This window comes from Propithecus coquereli, unplaced genomic scaffold (genome assembly GCF_000956105.1).
Source record: "Propithecus coquereli isolate 6110/MARCELLA unplaced genomic scaffold, Pcoq_1.0 Scaffold17, whole genome shotgun sequence".
Classification (NCBI taxonomy): Eukaryota; Metazoa; Chordata; class Mammalia; order Primates; family Indriidae; genus Propithecus; species Propithecus coquereli.
This window is the reverse complement of record NW_012141635.1, coordinates 6,209,524-6,232,936: the sequence shown is the minus strand read 5'-3', so window position 1 is coordinate 6,232,936 and position 23,413 is coordinate 6,209,524. Positions and strand designations below refer to the sequence as shown.

General features: G+C 42.8%; 1 protein-coding gene across 2 annotated transcripts in view; it reads left to right on the top strand.

Annotated features, from left to right (window-relative positions):
* KCTD1 (potassium channel tetramerization domain containing 1) overlaps nucleotides 1-1,440 on the top strand; it is an 86,418-nt gene extending 84,978 nt beyond the window's left edge. For both annotated transcript variants that reach the window (XM_012641777.1, XM_012641776.1), the window contains exon 5: nucleotides 437-1,440. In XM_012641777.1, coding sequence (XP_012497231.1) covers nucleotides 437-595 — 159 coding nt within the window. In that variant the 3' untranslated portion in view covers nucleotides 596-1,440. The remainder of the gene's footprint in view (nucleotides 1-436) is intronic.
* Nucleotides 1,441-23,413: the final 21,973 nt, after the last annotated feature.

The following is a 23,413-nucleotide window of genomic DNA, read 5'->3' as shown; positions in this document are numbered from 1 at the left end:
TCATAGAATATGTTTTAGTGATACATGAGCTTTGCAACCTGAACCCTCATTTTTGGCAGAGAAGACAGCATTGAATATACAAAAAACATGGGCTTTGAGGCCAAACAGACCTGAGTTGGAAACCCAGTACCATCACTTACTAGCCATGAGCCTCAGTTTTCTCATCTATAAAATGGGACTAACACAACCGAGTGTTGTAACCAGCATGTGTAAAGCAAGGATGTGAAGGCACGTGTTAGGTATTAGAAATGTTTGCCCCCTCCCTGCTGCCCTTTAATCCAGGGTCTTGCTTTGAAAGAAGCTCAAAGAGATACAAGGCTGAATGAGATGGACCAGAGCTGCACATGATCTCAAACTTGGGAACAGCTTTTTGGGGAGTTAATATGGCCAGTGACTTACCTGGCCCCTAACCAATGCTTGTCTTGGCCCCTCGCAGGTCCTCGAGAGGTTGCAGCAAAGAGGATTTGAAATCGTGGGCTCCTGTGGGGGAGGCGTGGACTCGTCCCAGTTCAGCGAATACGTCCTCCGGCGGGAACTGAGGAGGACGCCCCGCGTACCCTCGGTCATCCGGATAAAGCAAGAGCCTCTGGACTGAACGGACATATTTCTTATGCATAAAGGAAAACATACACAACAAATTAATGCAAACAACAAAGGGACATTTATGTGCAGTTGGGACAGCAAACCAAGTCCTGGACCTAAAATTGAATAAAAGACACATTTATATCCAATAGAGACCACACCTGTATTCATATGGGAACAATTGGAATAGTGATATCCTCAAGGTGTAAAAAATATATAAATATATATATATATATATATGTCAAAAGGTAGGAAATGCAAAAAAAGAAAAAAAAAGAAAAAAAAGGTGATAGCTGCAGTTGGTGCTGTGATGGCCGTGAAGTGTCCTGGGCCTGCCAAGGCCTCTGACCAATAAACAAGCCATGAGCGGTGAGGCCACACTCTCCTTACAGTTTCCATTGCCAACAGCCGTCCATCCTTTCTTTTTCCTTTGTCTTTCTTTTTCCTTTTTTTTAAAAAAAAACAAAAACAAAAACACCTTGAATCGAATTTCTTTGCATATGGAGGTTTTATGTCTCTCTTTAAGTGGGGACCAGGCAGGACTTCGGAAAAACTCTCATGAGCACATTGCATTTGAAAGATGTTAGACATGAAATTTTAAATGTAGTTTGTACAGAAGTCACACATTTTGTCTGCCTCACAGATGTGAACTTTACTTTGTTTTTAAACTGATCAGTTTTGCAAAAGGGGCCAGAATTATTCCTTGTTAGAGTTGCTCCAGTTTGAGTCCACTGCTTTCCTACAATTTTTCAAGTTTTATAATGTATTAAATACAATAAACTCTGTTTAAAAAATAAGGTCTGTGTGAAACACACGTGTTGGGGGTGAGGCTGGATTAAAATGAAATTTTTCTTTTTTTTACATTTTCCGTGTCAAGCATCAAAAAGAGACCTTAAAGCCGGGGCCAGTTTTGAAGTCAAAACCCATGAAAGGATAAAGACGTCATCGCCTGTTCTAGATAGTTCTTTTCCGACTGAGCAAATGTTATTTCCTGTGCTTTGATATTCTGCATTGGTTAGCAAGATGCATCTTCCTTCTTATGAAATGTTCAGTTACTCTTTATTTCAGTTATCTATTGATGCAGTGCAAGCCATGCCAAAACTTTGGAGTTTAAAACAACATTTTATTCTGTCTTGTGACTCTGTGATTCTCGTGGTTAACTGGCCTTTGCTGGGCTTCTTCTCCACGCGATGTCATCCAAGCACATGACTGGGCTGGGATGTCCCAGATGGCTGCCAGTTGATACTGGCTGTTGGCCTCCGTGTGGCTTGGGCTGCTCTAGCTGGATTCCAAGAAGGAGGCAGGGGAGGCCGTGGTCCTCTGAAACCTGGGCCTGGGGCTGCGCGGTGTACTTCTGCTGTCTCCTGTTGGTTGAACAGACACAAAGCCAAAATCCACCTCCCGTTGGGGAAAACAACAAGGAATTTGAGACCAGCTTGAATCTACCATAACACCTTTCCAAAAAATCTTAAAAAGTAGGGCATTATGGCTTTGGAAGAAGTAGGGAAAAAAATCTCAGAGCCAGAACGATCACTTTATTATTAGCCAGAGAGGTAAGAAACCTGAGATTTCAGTATGGCTTTAGAATGAAGTCCTCAGCTTTTCCAAGGTATTATTAGTGAACCCGGTGCCTCTGTGAGCCCTACCTCGCCTGTCTTCCTTTCTTCCTCTTTCTCCGTCCAGACACTCAAAATAAACCTGACGTGCTGGTAAGATTGACAGGTAAACTTGAATGTGTTTCTGCTGCAGAGAAGGTTCCTGTAGTGATGGGCTATTTTCATCCTGAACTTACTTTCTGTTTTTTTTAAATTAAAAAGTCTGTGCCTGAGGATGCTAGTAATGAAAATATCTCTGGCTTCTGAAACTAAAAGCAAGCTGTTAATGGCTCCTATCACTCCCTGAAACACAAAGGCGGCCCAAACACTGAATTACTTTAATGACTGCCAGCCCGGCTTCCACATTGTTGTGTAATTTCCCTTTATTTGAGACTAATACAGCATTGTCTGGGATGGGGACAGACAGGGCTGTTCCTACCAGCTGCTCGGTCATCCATGTGCTGCTCAAAGGAAAATAAAATTGCTCTGTGATTTACTAGCAATCCATTCTCATTAGACAACATTTCTTAAAATCCATAAGGCAAGGGGCTCACTTTGGGACTCTGGTGGTTATTGTCATCAGTTAACACTGACTCAGCATGGCCTATGTGCAGTTAGTATCATCCCAACCAAATACCCACTTTGTTCTTTTATAAATTCTTAGGTCCATTTATATGACTACAACTCAAATGCTCATTCTTTCTACAAAAACTCTCATCTAAGTCAATGGAGCAAGCATTTCACTTGTAATTTTCACATTTTTAGATCTTAGAACATATAGATTCCCAGATACCAAAGTAGTTCAGGAAAGAGAAGAGCAATCAAAATATAATTGCATCAGAATCTTATTTTTTCACTACTTTTTATTATCCAATATACAGTTCATATGCAAATTTGGCCATTGTCTCAATAAGGATCTTCAGAGCTGTGCTTACTTTTCCCCAGAGAATCTGATCAAGGATCATGCATTGCTTTTATTAAGAATATCCCCCCCACCCGCTTTTTTTTGGTCTTTCTATGACATCAACTTACTCGAAGAGTCTAGGCCAATTGTTTTGTAGATTGTTGCACGATTTGGATTTGTCTGATTGGTTTGTTATTGGTAGAGTCAGGTTAATGTTTTAGGGGGTGAGGGAAGAATACTACGCAGGTGATGTCATGTCCTTCTAGTTGCATCACATCATAGGGGTCAGTCTGGCCCGTATTGGAGATGGCAATTTTGGCCTCTCAATTTTGGTGAAATAATCTTCATCAAATTTCTTCAGTGTAATAGTAGCTTTTCCCTTTGTAATTGATGAGTAATCTGCAGGATGATGGAATGAGACTGTGCAAATATCCTGTTCCTCAACCCACTCTCACCCAATGCTTTTAACATCCATTGGCAATCTTTTCCTGAATCAGTCATTACTTTGGTGCTTATAAAAGTTCACTTTTTCAAAGCTACTGTTGCCCAAACCACTTATATTTAAAATAACATTTTTTCTTTCTTTGAGCAAAATACATTTCTTTCTTTCTTTTTTTTTTTTTTTGAGACAGAGTCTCACTCTGTTGCCCTGAGTAGAGTGCAGTGGTGTCAGCCTAGCTCACAGCAACCTGAAACTCCTGGGCTCAAGCAATCCTCCTGCCTCAGCCTCCCATGTAGCTGGACTATAGGTGCACACCACGACGCCTGCTAATTTTTCTATTTTTAGGAGAGATGGGGTCTCACTCTTGCTCAGGCTGGTCTCGAACTCCTGAGCTCAAGTGATCCTTCTGCCTCAGCCTCCCAGAGTGCTAGGATTACAGGTGCGAGCCAATACATTTCTTGTCTTCCAGAGCAGACAAGCCACAATCTTTGACCTGCTCTTTTCTAAGAAGTGTTTTAGAAAAATAGAATAAAAGAAGCCTCTTCTAAACTGTTTTCTAAATATTAGATGAGTTTCTACATAGTAATAATAATAGCCGTCCACTAGTGTTTGCCATGTGCCAGGCACTATACTAAACACCGTACCTACAATAACCCAGTCAATCCTTATGACCACACTAGAGGTTGTATTATCTCTGTTTCTCAGTGAAAGTAACTAAGCCTCTGAGATGTTAAATAAAGGACGTGATAAAGGCTAACATTCAGTTAAGTCTTATAAGGAGGGCTCAAAACAACTATTTGAGAAAGAGTAAGTTTTTATGTTGTAGTAGGATGAGGAAGAAAGTAGATTGTTAATTAATAGCATTTTCTTCTTAGAATGGAAATGTATTTCTGTATTTAAATATTTGAGCATCCCTTACAATATATTGGACATTCAGTTTGGGTGAAATGATGACGACCGTGACATGGTTTCTGCCATGGCTGCTGGGGAGAGGGCTCTCTGCACATCTAGTGTGAATTAAGGTATGTGTGTACCTAACTCCAGTCCAAGGCACAGTGGGAGATGCACCATTTCATATGTACAAATGAACGTTTATAGAAATGCCAAATGACAAAGGATCACATCTAGTTGGGGAAATTAGAAAAATCATCCTGGGGAGGTGGCACTTGAAAGATGTGTAGGCTTTGCAAGGAAGAGGTATGGGGACGGGAGAGAGGCTCTGGGCCAGGGAAGCTTGGGGCAGGGTCAGAGTATGGTGGGGATGCAGCTGGTCTTCACCGAGGACAAGGGAAACGTGAGCTAGAAAAGGAAGGTGGGATTGGATTGGGGGTGCGGAAGAGGGGAGTTCATCTTGACTGCCAGGCTAGGTAGGGTTTGGATGTCATTCGGGAACTATTAGAGAATCACAGAAGGAGGGCTCTGCAGATATTCACTGAGGGGATCTGCAGGCTTGATTGGAGGGGAATAATCTACTGGTGGGAGGGGCGGTTGAGTGGCTGTTTTCGCCTCCATCCATTCGTGACCTACAAAGCAGGCTAAGAGCTGAAGTTATAAAGATGTATGAGACAATAAGACATCACCTTAGGTGATGGGGTGACAAACTCAGATGTCTACAAGGGCCAGGCAAGTTGCATAAATTAGAAAGAGAGAGCCCAACTAGAGCATGTGTGCCCCATTCAAAGGAGCAGCCCCTACTCAACTCCAGCAGGTTGCAACTGTAGGAGAACAGGGTCCTTGCACTTAAACATCTAATTTTTCTAGAAAACCTGGGAAGCCAGACTTGTGTGTGAAATCTCTAGATACGTAAATTTGGAGCTTACTTGTTTTTTTCAAAGGTACAGACCAAACAAGGTATCTGCAGACTAGCAGTTTGTAACTCCAAGAGTTATGAAATAAAACAATTTTAGACATTCTGCAAAAATTCCATTTGAGTGGAATTGCATACAATGACACAAAACCTAAATTTAGGACATGGTTTTATACAAAATGAAAACTTGATGCAAACTTTTGGTTTGATTTGATATCATCTGATCATAAAGATTTAGATCCTGACCATAGTGATAATAAGCTACCATCAATGAATGATTGCTGGGTGCCAAGCTCTGTGCTAAAGGCTTTACAGGTGTTCTCTCCTTTATCCTCATGGAGTTGGCATTATTATCCCAGATTTACAGATGAGAACATTGGTAAGTCAAAAAATCTTACCTAAGTCCATAAGAAACTAGAACAGCACTTATTCTTGAACCCCTGGCCTCCAGCGATCCTCCTGCCTCAGCCTCTTGAGTCACTGGGATTACAGGTGTGAGCCACCCTGCCCAGCTCAACACTTTTCTCATAGACACATGCACACACACACATGTGTGCACACACGCATACACACACACCATATTTGAGTAATACCTTGAACTCAACTCTCTCTGGTTTCCTTGTAAGAACTCAACTCTCTCTGGTAACCTGTGTAAGAAATGATTTTACTCTGTCATTGGCAACCATGGTAGGCTTCATTATAAGACACTAGACAAAAATGTCACTGCAGTAACTATTAGTAAGAATCGATTAGTAGGAATTACTATTAATATCTGTGATCAACTATTATTATACAGGACTAAAACTCTGAGAAGACATGCTGTCTCTGCGTTTGTAACTGTCAGGCAGCTCTTAAAGAAAGTTTATCATGGGTTATGTCACTGCCCCCAAACTTGCCTGGTCTTAAGATACACAAAAGATATTTGTTAAAGTTATAATTCCAGCTCACCACACCCCTCCACTTCATCTCCCCATAGATTTCTGAATCTCCACCTCTAAGTGAAGAGCCTGAGACTCTGTATTTTAACAGTGCCCAACACAGGTGACGCATGGATTGGGCAAGCATGGAAAATACTGTGTAAGCAAACACATAAAAAAATGCTCAACATCTCTAATCACTAGAGAAATGCAAATCAAAACCACAATGAGGTATCACCTAACCCCAGTGAGATTGGCCTCTATCAAAAAATCGCAAAACAACAAATGCTGGTGAGGATGTGAAGAGACAAGAACACTCTTACACTGCTGGTGGGACTACAAATTAGTGCAACCTCTGTGGAAAAGAATTTGGAGATACCTCAGAGAGCTAAAAATAGAAATACCATTCGATTCAGCAACAGCATTATTAGGCATCTACCCAAAAGAGCAAAAGATATTCTACGATAAAGACATCTGCACCCGAATGTTTATGGTCGCACAATTCACTATTGCAAGGATGTGGAAACAACCCAAGTGCCCACCAATTCATGAGTGGATTATTAAAATTTGGCGTATGTATACAATGGCATATTACTCAATCATAAGAAATGATAGTGATCTAGCACCTCTTATATTTTCCTGGATTGAACTTGAGCCCATTATCCGAAGTGAGGTATCACAAGATCAGAAGAATGGGCTCCACTTGTACTCGCCATCAAATTGGTACTAACTGATTAACACTATGGTGTTCACACAGTAGTAATATTCTCCAGGGATTAGGGGGATGCGGGGTAAACTCACAACTAAAGGACACGGGGAGCATTGTAGAGGGGACGGACATACCTCTAACCCTCGCTTGGGTGAGGCAAAAACATAAAATGTAACCAAAATGTACCCTCATAATACCCTGAAATAAAAATAAAAAAAAATAAAATACTGTGTAACATCATCATGCTCCCCAAATTTAGGCTAAGAATAATAAATTAGAATCTTCCAAGGGTACTTCTGTAGTGTGTCTTTTTATGACTTCACTGATGTTTATTAAACAACAGCTGGCATCTCCTATCCTTTTGAAGTCTAGATTGAATATTTCCAAATGGAGTTAGGGGGGCCAGTGGGGGATGGGTGTGGGGAGGGTTGCAGGGAAGTACTTAACTGAAATTTAATCCGAGGACCTTCGTCCTTTCCTAATTAGGTAGAGAACTGCCCCATCCTGTGGCAATAGCCCACCAGCTACAGAATTCTTCCACCACTGCTTAAAAAGCCATTGGAGGCTTGAATGAACAGACACCAGCCCAGGAAATAATTCCAGTAACATCTACCATCTGTGACAATAGCTTACTGTAGGTGTGCAGGAATCCACCTTTACCTGTACATTTTAATTTGGGTGAGTTTCTTTGAAACTTAAATGATGATTTCAAAATTTCAGAATTCAAAGGGGGTGTAGAAACCTACAACCTAACCATTGACCACAAGACTCCTTTGCACATGCTTAGAGTCAGATAGCTCAACCTGCCTACATTTCTCATGACGCCCAGTGCGTTCTCTCCCCACCTCTCCTTTTCCCCACTCCCGGTGTGAATCACACAGTGCCTCGGCACTCCTCCCAATCTGTTTATCAGATTGTGCTTTTCAGAAAAAGGAACAGATAGTACAAGTATGAAATGACACTGTTGATTAACAGGGTTGAAAAAGCCAGAGAAACACCGGCCGTGCGTTCCATTCAAACCTCGGAACACAACTAGGAATGCCTGTCCCGGAAGCTGAAGAGCAAATCCTTGTCACAGAAGGATCACATTAATTGAAAAAGAAGCAAGACCAGTAGGGACAGTTGATTAAATCCAGTTTAAGAAGGCCTTAAAGGATCATCTAAAGGTCTGCAACTTGAGCAACCTGACACAGCTGGGTTCTTTGTTAGTCAGCAGTATGGGAAACTGGGTTGGCAAGGGGAGATGGCTCGTGCGCCCTAAAATTTAAATGTTCATCCCTTATTGCTTTTTATTTGACATGTTTTATGATTTAAATTGTTGTTCTCCTATAAGTCATATTCTCAAATGTTTGGTCTTTTAAATATATAAATACAAGAAAATTTTGAAATTCTAAGTAGATTGCATATTCATGAAAATAATTCAGTTACAGCTCTTAGTTTAAGCAGAGTAGGTGTATTTCTAAAACAGAATGTTGACCTGGATAATCTTTTCCCTACTGCTGTTATAATTTCAAAAATTTATTTTTCCATAGTTCCCAGATGGGGGGGCATAGAAAAACTATACACCCCCCAAATTCTTCCTTCTTCTGTACCTTTCTCTCTCTGTCTAGTCTGCAATACCCCCGCCCCACCACTGCCCACTCCCTATTTTTCTTCCAAGCAAAGTTAGTCAAGTGATGGATGAAAATGATTTCTGCACAATCACTGACAACCTTTGTGTTAATATTTAAAACATACAAAGGGAATGACTTACCTAAACACTGACAAAGCTGCAGGACTGCATCGTGGTGGTATTTCACAGGGCCGAGGAAAGAGCCACAGAAAGCGCGAAGCCACCAAGTCACTCATTTCTCAAATTCTCACCTCAGGTGCAAACATCTTTGTCTTGCGTGTCACTGCTCTTCTCAGTCTAGGCTCCTTTCCCTGGGTGATCTCATCCAGCAATGGTTTTCCCATCACCTGTGATGCAGGCCGACCTCTCCCAGAACTTCAGGTAGGATAGCTGTCTTGAAGCAGGATACAGGACAAATAAGACATGGCCTCAACCAGATGGGATCATTCTATATTGCCCAGGCTGATCTTGAGCTCTTGGCCTCAAGTGATCCTCCCACCTCAGCCTCCTGAGTCGCTGGGACTCCGGGTGTGTGTCTCCGTACTTGGCTTCTTTCAACTTTCGGTCAGGCAGGAGGGTAAGACATGTAACCCAATCATTTCAATATATTGTGTCATAAGTAATGACAAATGTAGGGTCTGCCAAACATTTCCATTGGACCATCCAGAACTGAGCTTATTTTGGCCCCTAGGCCTTTTCTTTTTCCTTTTAGATTTCCTATCTCAGTTCAGTATTCTCCCTTCCACTCACACCAAGGAGTCATTTGCAGCCATCCCCACATCAAGTTCTACAGAAAGTATCTCCTAAACATTTCTAGAATCGGTCTCTTCCTCCCCATCCCCATTTCCCAGTGTCAGATTATCAATTCCTCCTGTGTGGGCCATTTCCATAAAATCTTAATTAGTTTTGCTGCTGAGAATTTTGGAGTGTCCCCCTCTAAACCCATCCACCACATTGTAGCTCAGTCACACCCCTGTTTAAAGCCTGACAATGTTTCATAGTTGCTTTCAGAATCATCTCATCACCTTGGTGTGGCATCCAAGGCCTCCTCGATCTAACTCTACCTACCCCTCAATCTCATCTGTTGCCGTCCCTAGCCTCCTACATAATGCTGTTAGTGCCATACTGTTTTAAGTCGCCCTGCTTTGGAATACACTTTTCTCTTACTTGCTTAATCACTTGCCACTCATCCTTCAAAACCCTCTTCACCTATGACCACCTTCGCAGGTGTTCCTCCACTGGGTGACCCATCTCTGTGGTTTTAAAGCACCCCACTTGTACTTTTATTATTACACTTAACACACAATATTGAAATACCTATATTTACACGTCTACTAATATAATGGCCAACCTTAAGATCATCAGTGAAAGAAATCTGGCTTACTTATGTCCCAGCACCTAGTAAGTGCTACATAAATGTTTTTTGATGACAGAAGAAATACACAAATGAAGTCTATTATTCCTAGCACTAGCCAGGATGTGGGTATCATATTCCTCACTTCAAGTTAGAAAACTTGTTTGTACTCATAAGCACTAAATTAAATACAAATAGATGTAAAATAACTGGCATACAACAGGGAATCAATTATTAGTAATATTAAATCCCTCAAGCACTTTGGGTCTTCGATGTTTACTTTGAATTATTAAAAGTCCAATTGAAAGTCATACAGGACTCCCACATTTTATCAATATGAAATAACAGATTTATTCTCCCTCCTGAAACAACTAAAAAACTGGACTAAATATATGAAGCAAATGGTTTTTAAGACATTGGATATTAGGCAACAGAGGCTAGTGGTCTCTGAGAGGTGGATAATAAACAAGGTGAGCCCTATGTTTGCCCTAGCTAACTGCCTTGAGAAAGTTTCCAGGCCATGCTGCAGGGATGGGTAACCCAGGCATAGGCTGGTGTCTCCCTGGTTGAAGAGACAGAGCTGGGAGTCCAGGGAAGCCAAGGCAGCTGGGGTTCTAGGGCAGAGTGCTGGAGAGGGGAGAGCTACACACAGAGAGAGGACCAAAGAACTGAAGAGAGACTTCAGTGCATGTGTCTAAGGAAACTACCCAAGGCTAAGGAAAAAAACTATGTAGAAGGACTAGAGAAAGCAATCCCCATAGCACACCAAGGACCAGAAATAGTTTCGGTTCCCACAGTCAGAGTGGAAAATCTTACAATTAATGGGACATTGATTAGAGTACTCAGAATGCAACAATGGTGGGGAAAAATGAGTCCTATATTAAACACAGCTCTGATCTTACCTAATAAAGATTTTTTTTAAAAAATCCCAAAAGGATCAAACTGTTTACAAGTTATTCAACCTCATTCTAAAACAAAATTCAACAATACTTACAGGAATACACAAATAACCACTACCCAACAAGGTAAAAGTCACAATAACTGTCATCCAATAAAAAATTGCCAGGCATTCAAAGAAGCAGGAAAATACAATCCATAGTAAAAAAATAAATAAAAATAAATCAACCAATCTAAACCAATCTAGCAATGATAGACATGATAGAATTGGTTGACAAAGACACTAAAAGTGATTAAACTATATTCCATATGTTCAAGAAGCTAAAGACTGAATATGTTAAATGGTAATATGGAAAATATAGAAATATAAAAAAGAACAAAATCAACTTTCTAGAAATGAAAATTACAATGTCTGAAAATACACTTGATGGGATTAACATCAGACTATACATTAGAGGAGATAAAATTAGTGAACTTGAAGATATAGTAATAAAAATGACCCAAAATGAAACACAGATTTTTAAAAAGCCTAAATGAATAGAGCATACTGAACTGTTAGACAACTTCAGGCAGCCTAATATGCGTGTAATTGGAGTCTCCCTTAAGGGGAATGGGAGGAGAAACAAGAAAATATTTGAAGAAATAATGGCTATTTTCCAAATGTGATGACAACTACAGCATAAACTCACTGACCCAAGGAGGTCAACAGACTCTGCAAAAGAAACATAAAGGAAAACACACCAAGGCACATCTTAATCAAATGCTTAAAACCAGTGATAAAGAAAAAAAATCTTAAAAGTAGCCAGCATGGACAAAGGAGGAAAATTAAGAATAATGGCAGATTTCCTGTCGGAAACAATGCAAGCCACAGACACTGGAAAACTTTAAAGTACTGAAAGACAAAAACTGTCAACCTAGATTTCTATACCTAGTAAAAATATCTTTCAAAAACAATGGCAAAATAAAAACTTTTTTGGGTGTACAATGCTAACACAATTTATCACTAGCAGACTTCTCTACAAAAATGTTAAGGGAAGTTTATCAGGCAGAAGGATAATGATACCAGATGGAAACCTGCAGCTACACAAGGAATGGAGAGCACCAGAAATGGTAACTATTAATACATGGGTAAACATAAAAGGCTTTATTGTTTAAATATTTTTTAAAAAGATAACTGTTTAAAGCAAAAATAATAACAATGCATGATGGGTTTATAGCATGTGTGGAAATAACATCTAAGACAACAATAGCACAAAGGCTTGGAAGGGAGAAACCAAATTATAAGATTCTTATATTTCAAGTAATATCACTTGAAGGCAGGCTGTGATAAGTTAAAGATAATACTATAAACCCTCAAGCAACCACTAAAATAATGCAACAGAGTTATAACTGATAAGCCAATAGAGATAAAGTGAAATCATTTTTTTTAAAATACCCATTTTATCCAAAAGAAGGCAGGAAAAGAAGAAAAGCAAAACAAAGTGTAGATGGAACAAATGAAAAATAGCAAAAGGATAGAGTTCAGCAAAACAAAATCAATAATAAAAATTCTAATTTATGGAATTAAATGTAAATAGCCTTATACCTGAATTGAAACAAGATCATCAGACCAGTCAAAAATATAATTCCCAACTTTATGCTGCCTACCAGAAACCCACTTTCAATTAAAAAAAATAGGTTAAAAGCAAGAGCAAGGAAAAATGTATTCTAGGCTAACACTAATGGAAAGAAAGCTGGAGTAGCTACATTAATAGCAGGCAAAGTAGACTTCAGAGCAAAGAGTATTACCAGGGATAAAAAGGTAATTTCACAATATGAAGGGGTCAAGAGGACACACTCCTAGCCCTTTTGAAGGGCACATAATAACAGGGTATTAGAATACAGGAATTAAAAATTGATAAAATTACATGCAAATAAGGTAAATCACAACTATTGTTAGAGATTTAAACAGCATTTTATCAAGAATTGATAAAAAATAGTAGGCAGAAAGTCAGTAAAAATACAGATGACTTGAACAACTCTGACAACATAAAACAAATCTCGATGTATTTAAAAGGAGTTAAGTTATACAAAGGATGTTTTCTACCCACAGTGGAGTTAAATTATAAATCAATAATAGAAAGAACTCTGGGACATCCCCAAATAAATATTTGAAAGATAAATAATAGACTTTTAAGCAGCCCATGAGTCAAAGAAGAAATCAAAAGGGCAGCTAGGAAGTATTTGAACTGAATGAAAATACAAATACACCTTTCCAAAATGTGTGGGAGTCCGCTAAAGCAGTATTTAGGGGAAAATGTATAGCACTAAACATCTTCGTGAGGAAAGAAGAAAGGTTTCAAATTAACAACCCCAGATTCCACCTTCAGAAACTAGTAAAAGAAGAGCAAAGAAAATCCAAAGGAGACAGAAGAACAAAAATAATAAATATCAAAATGAAAACTTGAAAATAGAAAATAAATAGAAAAAAAAACAATATTAAAAAGCAATGAAAGAAAAATCTAGATCATTGAGAAAATCAATAACATCGATAAACCTCTGACCAGACTGATCAGGGGAAAAAAAGGAAGAGGACACAATAGTCAATTTCAGGACTGAGTAAATTAATGCAGGAGTTCAGATTCTAACCCAGACCTGGCCAGCTATCAAGTTCATACTGAGTGGACTCCTGGGAGTTCAGAGGCACACCAGATGGACAATCAGGTTGAGTCTGATTTATATAAAGTTTTCTGCAAACCATAAAAATGTCACTAAATAACCTTCCAAATGACACATTTGCAACCCAAGCACTTCCCAGCAACACTTATGTGTAAAGAATTTTATATTTTGTTATTCTCTACATGAATTTGTCATGAATTAAAAGAACAAAAACACTACTTTTTTATTTGGTAAATTATATGACTTTTCAACATTAAAATAATTTTTTAAAAATGTAATAGATTCTTAAATTTTGTACTTTTTTCAAACAAAAAGTGTTTACCAGGAAACCAAAAGTAATTACGGCTTGTATTTCAAAGATGCTATATGCCTGGCAGCATGCTTGAATCCTGGCTATATCCAAGTTTTAGGTAGGGCTACCTTGTCTTCTTGATAAACACTAGTAACTATAGGGTTAATCAGAGTGATGGGATATGGGTTGAGAAAAGAAACTTAAACAGGCTGCTCTCTCCCTCTGTCTGAACACAGCTGATAAATGAGTTCATCTACCACACAAAATAGCCTTTGTTTTATTCTGTGGCTTTCTGGCTTTCTGCTGCTAGGAAAAGAAAAGAGGTAGTATGGTTTGCCTCAACTCGCCTACTTACCACTGGAGCTTTTCACTTCTAGGCTTACAATACAGTCAGATTATTTCCTGAAATTTGCCTTTATTTCAGTGTTAACCATTTCTCCCCAACTTTCATTTGAAAATATTCGAAAACCCGCAGAAGAGTTGAAACAACAGTACAAGTAACACCATATACTCTTTTAGATTCGTCAATTAACATTTTGTCACATTTGCTCTCTCTCGTTGTCTCTGTGTGTATTTTTTTGCTGAGCTGTTTGAAAGTAAATTGCAACCAGCATGGCAATCACCCCTAAGTGCTTCAGCATGAAATCTCCTAAGGACAAAAACGCGCTCCTACATAACCCTCAAGAAATTTAGTGTTGATGTGATAATATTACACATACACAGAGTCAATAGTCAAATTCCCCCATTGTCCCAGTAATTTTTTTAGAACTGCTTTGTCAGTATGAGCTTGATAGCTGGCCAGGTCTGGGTTAGAATCTGAATCTTCATTAATTTACTCATTCCTGAAATTGACTATTTGCCAATTCTGAACCGAGGCAAGGATCACACATTACTTTTACTTTTGGTTGTTATGATATCACTTTTTTTTTGTTTGTTTGTTTCTGGAGACAGATTCTCCCTGGGTCACCCTGGGTAGAGTGCAGCGGCATTATCATAGCTCACTGCAAACTCAAACTCCTGGGATCAAGCCATCCTTCTGCCTCAGCCTCCCGGGTAGCTGGGACTACAGGCACGTGCCACAACGCCCAGCTAATATTTCCATTTTTAGTAGAGACGGGGTCTCAACCTTGCTCAGGCTGGTCTTGAACTCCTGAGCTCAAGCAATCCTCTCTCCTCAGCCTTCCAGAGTGCTAGGATTGCAGGCGTGAGCCACCGCGCCTGGGCTTATAATGTCACTTTTTAACACACACTAAATGTATGTCTGATTTGCTACTTCCGCTAATTAATAAAACTCAGATGAATAAAGGCTTGATTCTGCAATTAATCCAGAAGTAATAACTCTTGAAGTAAAGCCCTGATTATCAACACACTGTTACAAAAGGCAGAAGTGGCATTTCATTAAATCATCCTGTTAAATAAATGATAGAACTCATTTAGAAATGGTGCAGAGCATGAAGGCAGGAAAACCACTGTCTTCTCAGCCCTCTCATCCAACATATCCCCCACAAATGATGCTGGTGTTTGCCAGGTGGCTGGTGGGTGACTTTGGAACGTCAATTGCTCACAACCGCCCATCATCTGTAGTCATGGACACAGATGGTTTGTAGCAGAGACTGACACCCTGACACCTTCGAAATCATGCACATGTGCAGCTGAGCATCTTTAAAAACAAGTTTCCTCCCTCCCACAGAAGGAATCACCTCCACAGCATCCCATGGAAGACCCTGCCATGGTCTTCCAGTTTCTCTTTCAACACTTTGATCATGGGTAGCCTGGGAACCAGAAGGTCTGTGTTCCAGCTTAGCTCTGCCCCTAGTGAGCTAAGGGACACTGGGCAGGTCACTTAAATGATCTTTCTTTAGCTGTACAGTTTCTTTAGCTAATGAGAGCACATCATCATTGTCTCCACTATACCCGATGACTGTTGTAGGGAACAATCAAGAACAGATGTGGGAAGGCACAGCCCTGCACACAAATAAGCCATCACTGTCTTCACAGGGTGTCTTTGCCACCTTGACCATTCTTCCTCTGGGCCCACTGTCCTCCATTAATGAAGGAAGGCATTGGATCTGTCCTTGATGCTTTCTTCACAAGACTAAGCAGCTCCATTTTCTTCAATGAAAACTCCCTTGATCTGGATGCTATTCTTAGCTTAGTGCAGCCTGAGAAGCAGACATCACCCTGACCTTGACTTAGATCAAGCCAAGTATCTCCTGTCCCTTGAGCAATTGACCATTTATAACCAAATAAAGAGCCTGCCATTATTCCCAGTGAAATGTCACAGAATCGGTATTTGTCTTTCATCCCTTCCTCTTGGGTGCTTTGGGAATCTTACACGTGACCTTCAGGGGGCTACTCCTTCACGTCCCAAGTCATCTGAGAAGTCCCTGAGTGTGGCCTGTCCATCTCCACTGGAGCCACTGACTTAACTGTCGAGCAGAAGCACACTATCAACATTCCCACTTTTGGGGGCCAGGTGTTCCCAGCAGCTGTGAACTCACAGGACTACGCTATCGCTTAATACGCTCATTCGCTCATTCATTCATTCATTCATTCAGAGTTACCGAGTGCCCACTGTGCGCTAGCACCGTGCTCAGCGCCGGCCCCGCAATGACAAAGAGGAGGGAGTCGGTGCTCTGACAGCTCTTCCACAGTCGGACCATCCTGGTTATGATGTCCTTCTCTGTCCCTTAGTAAGTCCACGAAGAAGAAAATGACTTCTGAAAGGCCCAGGCCCTCTGCTTTCTTCGATAAACCATTTATAAACATTCAGCCCAGACTTTGGCAAGAAATTGGGGTATCGGCTTAGACACCATCCCCATCTGAGAACAGTTCCCTGCCCCACTGCCCAATCTCCTGTGAACTGACCCCTCACCTCCTCTCCACCCCGCACTGCAGGTGGGGCAGCTGTATTTACCCAGGACCCCCACGCAGCCCCGCACTGGTCGGCCAGAGGGAACACCTGTGCCAGCCAGCGCCCTCCACCTACAAGTGCGTCATCGGGAGACTCTGGTCTCGGTCTGTCTGGGCTCTCGAAAAGAGGAACCATTGACTCGGTTCTGTGGGCCGACAAGCTCACCGGCGAGAGAAAGTTCAGAGGCAGGTGTACGGTGGCAGCAGCAATGGCAGCGGTTGACTTCCTGAGGCTCGGTGGACCCCTGCTCTCGCCTCTGTGAGACAGCTCTGTGCCCGCACCGTAAGCTCCACTTGCCTGAAGCTGTTTACATTGGTTTATGTTATTTGCAATTTAAAAATCCCACCTAACACGTAACACAGAAAAGATGCCATTAATAGTCTATTTTTAGATCCTTTTTTGTCCCTTTTGCGTAATTAGGAACACTTACTGATTTTCCATTTTTACCCTCCCTGCTTCCTCCAGGAAATCTCACTAGTTAACACACCTACCAGTCCTGTCCTTATCTGGAAACGTATTTCAGCTAAATCAAGAGACTCAAATTCACATAAAGCTGCCAGGTGCCAGCCCACACTCCACACCTACCCTGAAGCCCGGCTTGTTCTGCATTGTGTTTGTTCTGTACCTTCCAATTTGCAGTCTATTCTCTGAGATGGCAAAGGCAGAAATAAAACAGCAAGGAGGGGATCTGGCTCGTCTCGGCCACCAGTACAATCTCACTGACTGCTCTAAGCTGCCTGGAAGAGCCCTGCGGCACAGTGGACACCAGCACAGGTTCAGATTCCTGCCCGCCTGCCGACTAGCTGTGTGACCTTGGGAAAGTCACATAACCTCTCTGTGCCTCAGAGTCCTCATCTAAAATTGGGGATAACATCCTTGCCTACCTCACAGGGCTCATGCAAGGATTTGAGTAAATGAATGAACACAGGTAGAAGACAGGGCCTGACTCAATGAATGTTCACTATTATTTTTTCTTCTCCTGTTCTGCCTAACGCTAAAAAAGCCCTCTTTTGTGTGTCCATTCAAAGTTCCTATAATCTTTAGTTTTAGTTTTCTTGTCATTTTTCACATTTCTACTTTTTCCTTAGGCTCTTCCCAAGGAAATAAAACCCGGTGAGAAAATAAAACAAGGGCCAGCTACTGACTTAAAGGGCCTCACCCACTGACAAGAAAAATTCACTCCTGGAATCTCTGACCACTCTCTCCAAGTGGGTGCTCAACCCTGCACTTGGCTTTCGAGAAAGCTCTTCTCTTCCAGACATCGCCCCCAGCCGCTGGGGACCCTGCTGCTTGTTCCTTGCCCAGGCAGCGAGGCCTCCCACGCTACCCAGTCAGGCCAGGAGGCAGCGCCCTGCTAGTTGAAGAAACAAATGTGACCTCCCAGAAGCCAGGAGAAACCCCTCAGTGGGGCTTCTCGGCTTGGAAGTTGTTTGCAGTGAAACAGGAAAGTTTTTCATTACACTCAAATAAGACAGCATTGATAGGCACAGAGTTAAGAAGGCATGAGACTCTGAATTCTCTTTCCTGTTGCCCCTCCTCATTCCCTCCTTAATTTTCTCCTACTGAAACAAAAAAAGTAAGTGAAATAAAATTTACCAGGACCAACTCAGTGAAGCCAGAGGTCCTAACTAAAGCAGGATTTACAAAAAAACCCACTCAGTTTTTGCTTACTATTAGCTCTGCCCATCTACAAGCAGTGCTTAAAATAAGAAGGAGAAGGAAGTGGGAGGTTCATTCATTTACTTCCTGGCCCGAGTGCACGGGAGCGGGGCCAGGGTGCCAGGCACGGTGTGGGACACCAAGGACACAGCCAGGAGGAGATGGGCCCCACCTTTGAGGGGTGCGCTCCCAGCAAGGGGAGGCTGGCGGGAAAGATACCACAGCAGAGGTGATGGAGGCTCTAAATCGGACAGCTCTGGGAGCACGGAGGAGGGAATTACTCATTCACCCTGGGGAAGCCAGGGAAGGCCTCTCGGAGCTGAAGCAGGATCGGAATCTCGTAGGATCAGCCACCCAGGAAAACAAGAGAAGGGGAGTGGGAAGAAAGGATATTCCAGGTAGGGACGACAGCACGTGCGACAAAGCAGACATTTGAACAAGCACAAGGCCAAGTACACTGAGAACAGCATGTTCCCTGGAGGGTGGGGGTGGGGAAGGGGGGGCCACCCCCAGGGGGGGCCCACCCCCAGGAGAAGTTGGGCAGGGAGCTCTCTCTCTTGAATGCTGCTTTCCAGCCCCCACCTACTGACTCAGCATCCCTGGGTTGGGGCCCAGAAGTCCATGTCCCAGTGACCCTGAGGCCTGGTGGACCCAGTGTGGGAACCGGGCACAGACAACAAGGAATCTGACATTTTCAAGCAGAAGAGTGATGTAACCAGCTTTGCTTTTAAGAAACACTATTTTTGTGGTAGCATGGAGAAGGAAGTGGAGCAGACAGAGACCGAAGAAGAGATAAATCAGGCGATGACTCCAGCTGTCCCGGGGAGCTATGATAAATGAAAATGATTGGGAGGGAGGAGAGGGGTGAATCCATGAGATATTTCCAAGGTAGGAACAACAGAACTTTTTTTTTTTTATTTCAGCATATTATGGGGGTACAGATGTTTAGGTTACGTATGTTGCCCTTGCCCCCCCCCACCCCCTAAGTCCGAGTTTCAAATATGTCCGGAACAACAGAACTTCATGAGCAACTGGACGTGGGTGGTGAAGGAAAAGAATGATTCCAAAGCCTCTACCGCTGGCTCCCAAATGGTCGGGAGCCCCTAAGAGAAAGAAGGACGGGGGCCAGGAGCTGGCATGCATTTGCAGGGTGGTAACCAGAGCTCTCAGCAAGTGTGGCTGGGGCATGTGGTGGCTGGGGACACCCAGATGTCCCAAGATTGGGCAGTGAGACACGGGCACTTCAGGAAGGAGCTGAATTTAAACCTGGGGATTTGGAGTGGTGACTGGTGAGAAATTGTGGCTGAAGCCCAGGGAGAGCACAGAGGAGCTGTGGGCAGTGCAGGGAGAGGCCGCCAGCACTAGAGGTGGTGGGGACCCAGGAGGAACAGCCAAGAGGGAGGAGGAAAACTTGCAGAAACCGGGTGGGCAATTGGGCGGAGGGAGTTTCAAGGAGGGAATGAGAATGTCCAGTGCCCAAGAAAAATCAGATAGGAATAGGGCTGAAACATGTCCATTAGGTGTGGCAATTCCAAGGCCATTGCCAACCCCAGAGAAAGCAATCGTGGAGCGCTGGAGTCGGGAGCAAGACTGCAGTAGGCTCAGAAGGAAATCAAAGGCCAAGAAGAGACAATAGCAACTGTAGACTCTATTATTAAGAGCTTGTGAATGAAAAGAGAGATAGGACCGTCACCAGAGGAGATGGCAGAGTGAAACATGTGGAGCCTTTTTTTTTTAAGTTTTTACTTTATTAAAATGGCACACCTTAACATGAGTCATTGGATGTAGTTATTCTATACTACATTCTAAAGACCAAGAATTATTAGAAATACATTCTACTCTAGCCATTCCTAACAATGTATTTGCAGAGGGTATGGTCTCAGCAAGTTAGGGTGAGAATTTTTGTTTCATGCTAAGTAAGTGAGAATAACCATACCTATTCATATCATCTCGTATTCTTGCCGTAAAAAACATTAATGGCAGGGTTACAAGTGAGCTGACTTGGTATTGATAAGGAGGGATGGAAGCAACAGGAATGAGGTTCAGAATCCATGCTCCTTGGCAAGTGCTGCAGCCCACTGAATCCTCACAACAGGTCAACAATAATATAAATAACAGCAAACATTTATATAGTGTTGACTATATTCCAGGCAATATCCTAAGTGCTTCAATATGTAAACCCATCTAATACTCAAAACAATCTCATGAAAAAACCACTATTATTATCCCATGTTACAGATGAGGAAATTAGCTCAGAGAGCCTCAGTAACCCACTCAAGGTCACATAGCTCATAAGCCGGGATGAATTTTTTTAATGATTTTATTAGGTTTAGAAATTAAGGGAAAACAGCCAAATGTAAAAGAAGTTAAAAACACAAAAGAGCCCAAACCAGAAACAACCCACTGCCCTCCAAGAGAATCAATAGACAAATTGTAGTTTATTTAAACAACAAAATACGAGTCAGCAATAAAAAAAAGAATGCACTACTGATATATGCAACGACATGAACCTCAAAACAGTTCTGCTGAATGCAAAACTGAGCGACCAAAGGAATATACAGTATGGTTCCATTTACACGAAGTTCCGGCACTGGCAGAACTAATTTCTAGTGATGGAAGTCAGAACAGTGGTTACCTCTAGGGTATAGGAGTGAGAAGGTGGAGGGCTCGTGAAAGCCTCGTGAAAGAGGCTTACGGAATTTTCTGTGGTAATGAAAATGTTTTAATGAGGGTGGTAGTCCCAAATGAAGTCATGAAAATAAATTTTAGAAAACAGGAAAGGGCCAGGGACAATTGATGGAGCAAGGCTGAGGAGCAGCTGAGGGGCTCAGTTAACCAACACGGATGCAGGCTGAGCTCCAGACAAGCCCCTAAGCCCTGATCCCCGAGAAGGAGGGACAGCCAGCTCAGTGCTAGCAGGAGGCTGGCAGTGGCCGGCTGAGGGAGCTGGCATCAGAGGGCTCATGTGTCATTTCAGCAGGAGGAGCAAGCGTGTGGGAGAATTCTTTTCCTAGGGTAGAGCTTCTTGGGGCCAAGGATGTTAGGGCTGGGAAGGACCCCCCCTTTTTTAGACGGAGACACAGTGTTGGTGACCTATTCATGGTTACATGGGCAGGTAGTCAAAGCTGGAATCAGCACACAGTCGCTTCACATCAGTAGAGGCAGTCCTTGGGGCAGGGCCTCCCCAGACAACGGCTCTGCCTCGCCCCCCACCACTGAGGTGGCACTGCTCGTGAGGGCTCCGGCCCTTGCCTGCTCGAAGCACGTGAATGACTTCCTGTTGTGGGGTTTTTTTCCATTTAAAAAAGCATTCATTCATCACCTACCATTCACCAGGTGCTGTAGGTGCTGAAAATACAAAAAGAAAAAGCTACTACCCCTGTGCTCAGATGACTCAAGTTCGGTTGGGGGGTTCCCACATGAATAGATGACACACCAAGGTAAGAATCCCGGAGCTGCGGAGCGGGGATAAGGTTTGCCGGTGGCGCAAGCAGAGTTTGAGCAACTCTGCTAAGGCGGAGGGCTGAGGAGCCTTCCTAGAGAAGATGGTTAAGCTTCTGAGAGGATGGGGCAGGCTGAGGCGAGGGCACCGCGGAGAAGAGTGTACGGATACAATCGCCTCCCTGAAAGCACAGACAGAGCCTGTGCAGATGCGAGAAACTCCCTCCTCCCGCTCCCCGCCGAGGCTAAGGTCCCGCGGGCTCCAGTCTGGCTCCCGTGGTAGAGTTCACCAGCCAAGGGACCCGGAATATCGATCAGCACCGCAAGTATCCACGAAGAGATGGCCTTTAATATACCCCCGAATATAATGTGATACAGTCGCAACTTGTGCTTATTCTACAAATAAGAATTTCCACAACAGAATTAGGACTGAGCTTTGGTGAGTGGAAACAGGATGTTTTTAAGCACGTTGTAACTAACACAATGATCTGAAAACAGTCACCTAAACCTGTTCCACAGGCAGGAGTCATGGGCACTAAACGGCTGGCTTTATCACCCTCCGTCTCCTGAATCCGAGAAACGCGCACACTCGGCGAAATGCAGCCGGCAGCTCCGCCAGTGATGGATGGCAAAACAAAGGCTGCACTAATGAAAAATTAATGAAAACGGTGACTTCCATGAGAAAAATGATCTGTTTCTCCCACCTTTGTATCGATTTTTAACCAGCTCCGTAATTGGAAATGTGTAATTTTATCCTAAGTTAGGGCGGGCAGAGGGGAGTGGGGTGTGTGATCTGGTCGGCCGTGGGCAGGGTCTCAGCCGCCCGAGGAAACTTCACCCTGGGACGTGTAGCCTCCTTGCTGTCACATTTGCCTGCCCCCGCCTGAAACCTCATCCTCCCAGGCGCTGAATCCTGAGTCATTTGAAGGTTATAGATAACGATGACACCCTAATGTTCCCGTGTGCACCAGGGACCCCACTTTGGGGCTCACTTTTTCCTAAAGCATTCAATTGAAATAAGTGCGGTCTCAACCTCCACAATGCAGGAAGTCCCACCTCTCCGCCACATTTTAGGAACTAGGGAAGGCACTTACCTTTTTTCCCCATAGTCACCTGTCGTATCTCCCTTAGTTCCAGCCTGGACTCTCCCGTCCCTTCTTATCTCACCTGCTGTGGCTCTCACCCTGTCTGCCACATTCTGCCACAAGCTCAGATCTCGCCCACCTGCTCGCCTCTCCAAGGACACTAACCTGAAGCAGTGCTGGCTCAGGCCAGGCACAGTCAGTGAAAGCAGCCTGCTGCAGGTCGGAGGCAGAAACTCCATTTGCCTTGCATACACTGCATCCTAAGTGCCAAACATCCAGCCAGACCATCAAAGGAACTATGACGATGACACCGTACTCTAGTCCAGGTGACAGCGAGACTCTGTCTCAAAAAATAATATAATAAATAAACCAAGTATTTCTGTAGGACTTCACAGATTTATTTAAAGAGTAAGCTCTAGAATAACGGGAGAGCAGTGGAGTTGGTGAGTCAGTTAATCTCAATTCTTCCAGTCTAAACACACATTAAAACAAAACAAAAAAAAAGCTAAACCAGCACCACTACCTCAATGGTCTTGGTCACCATC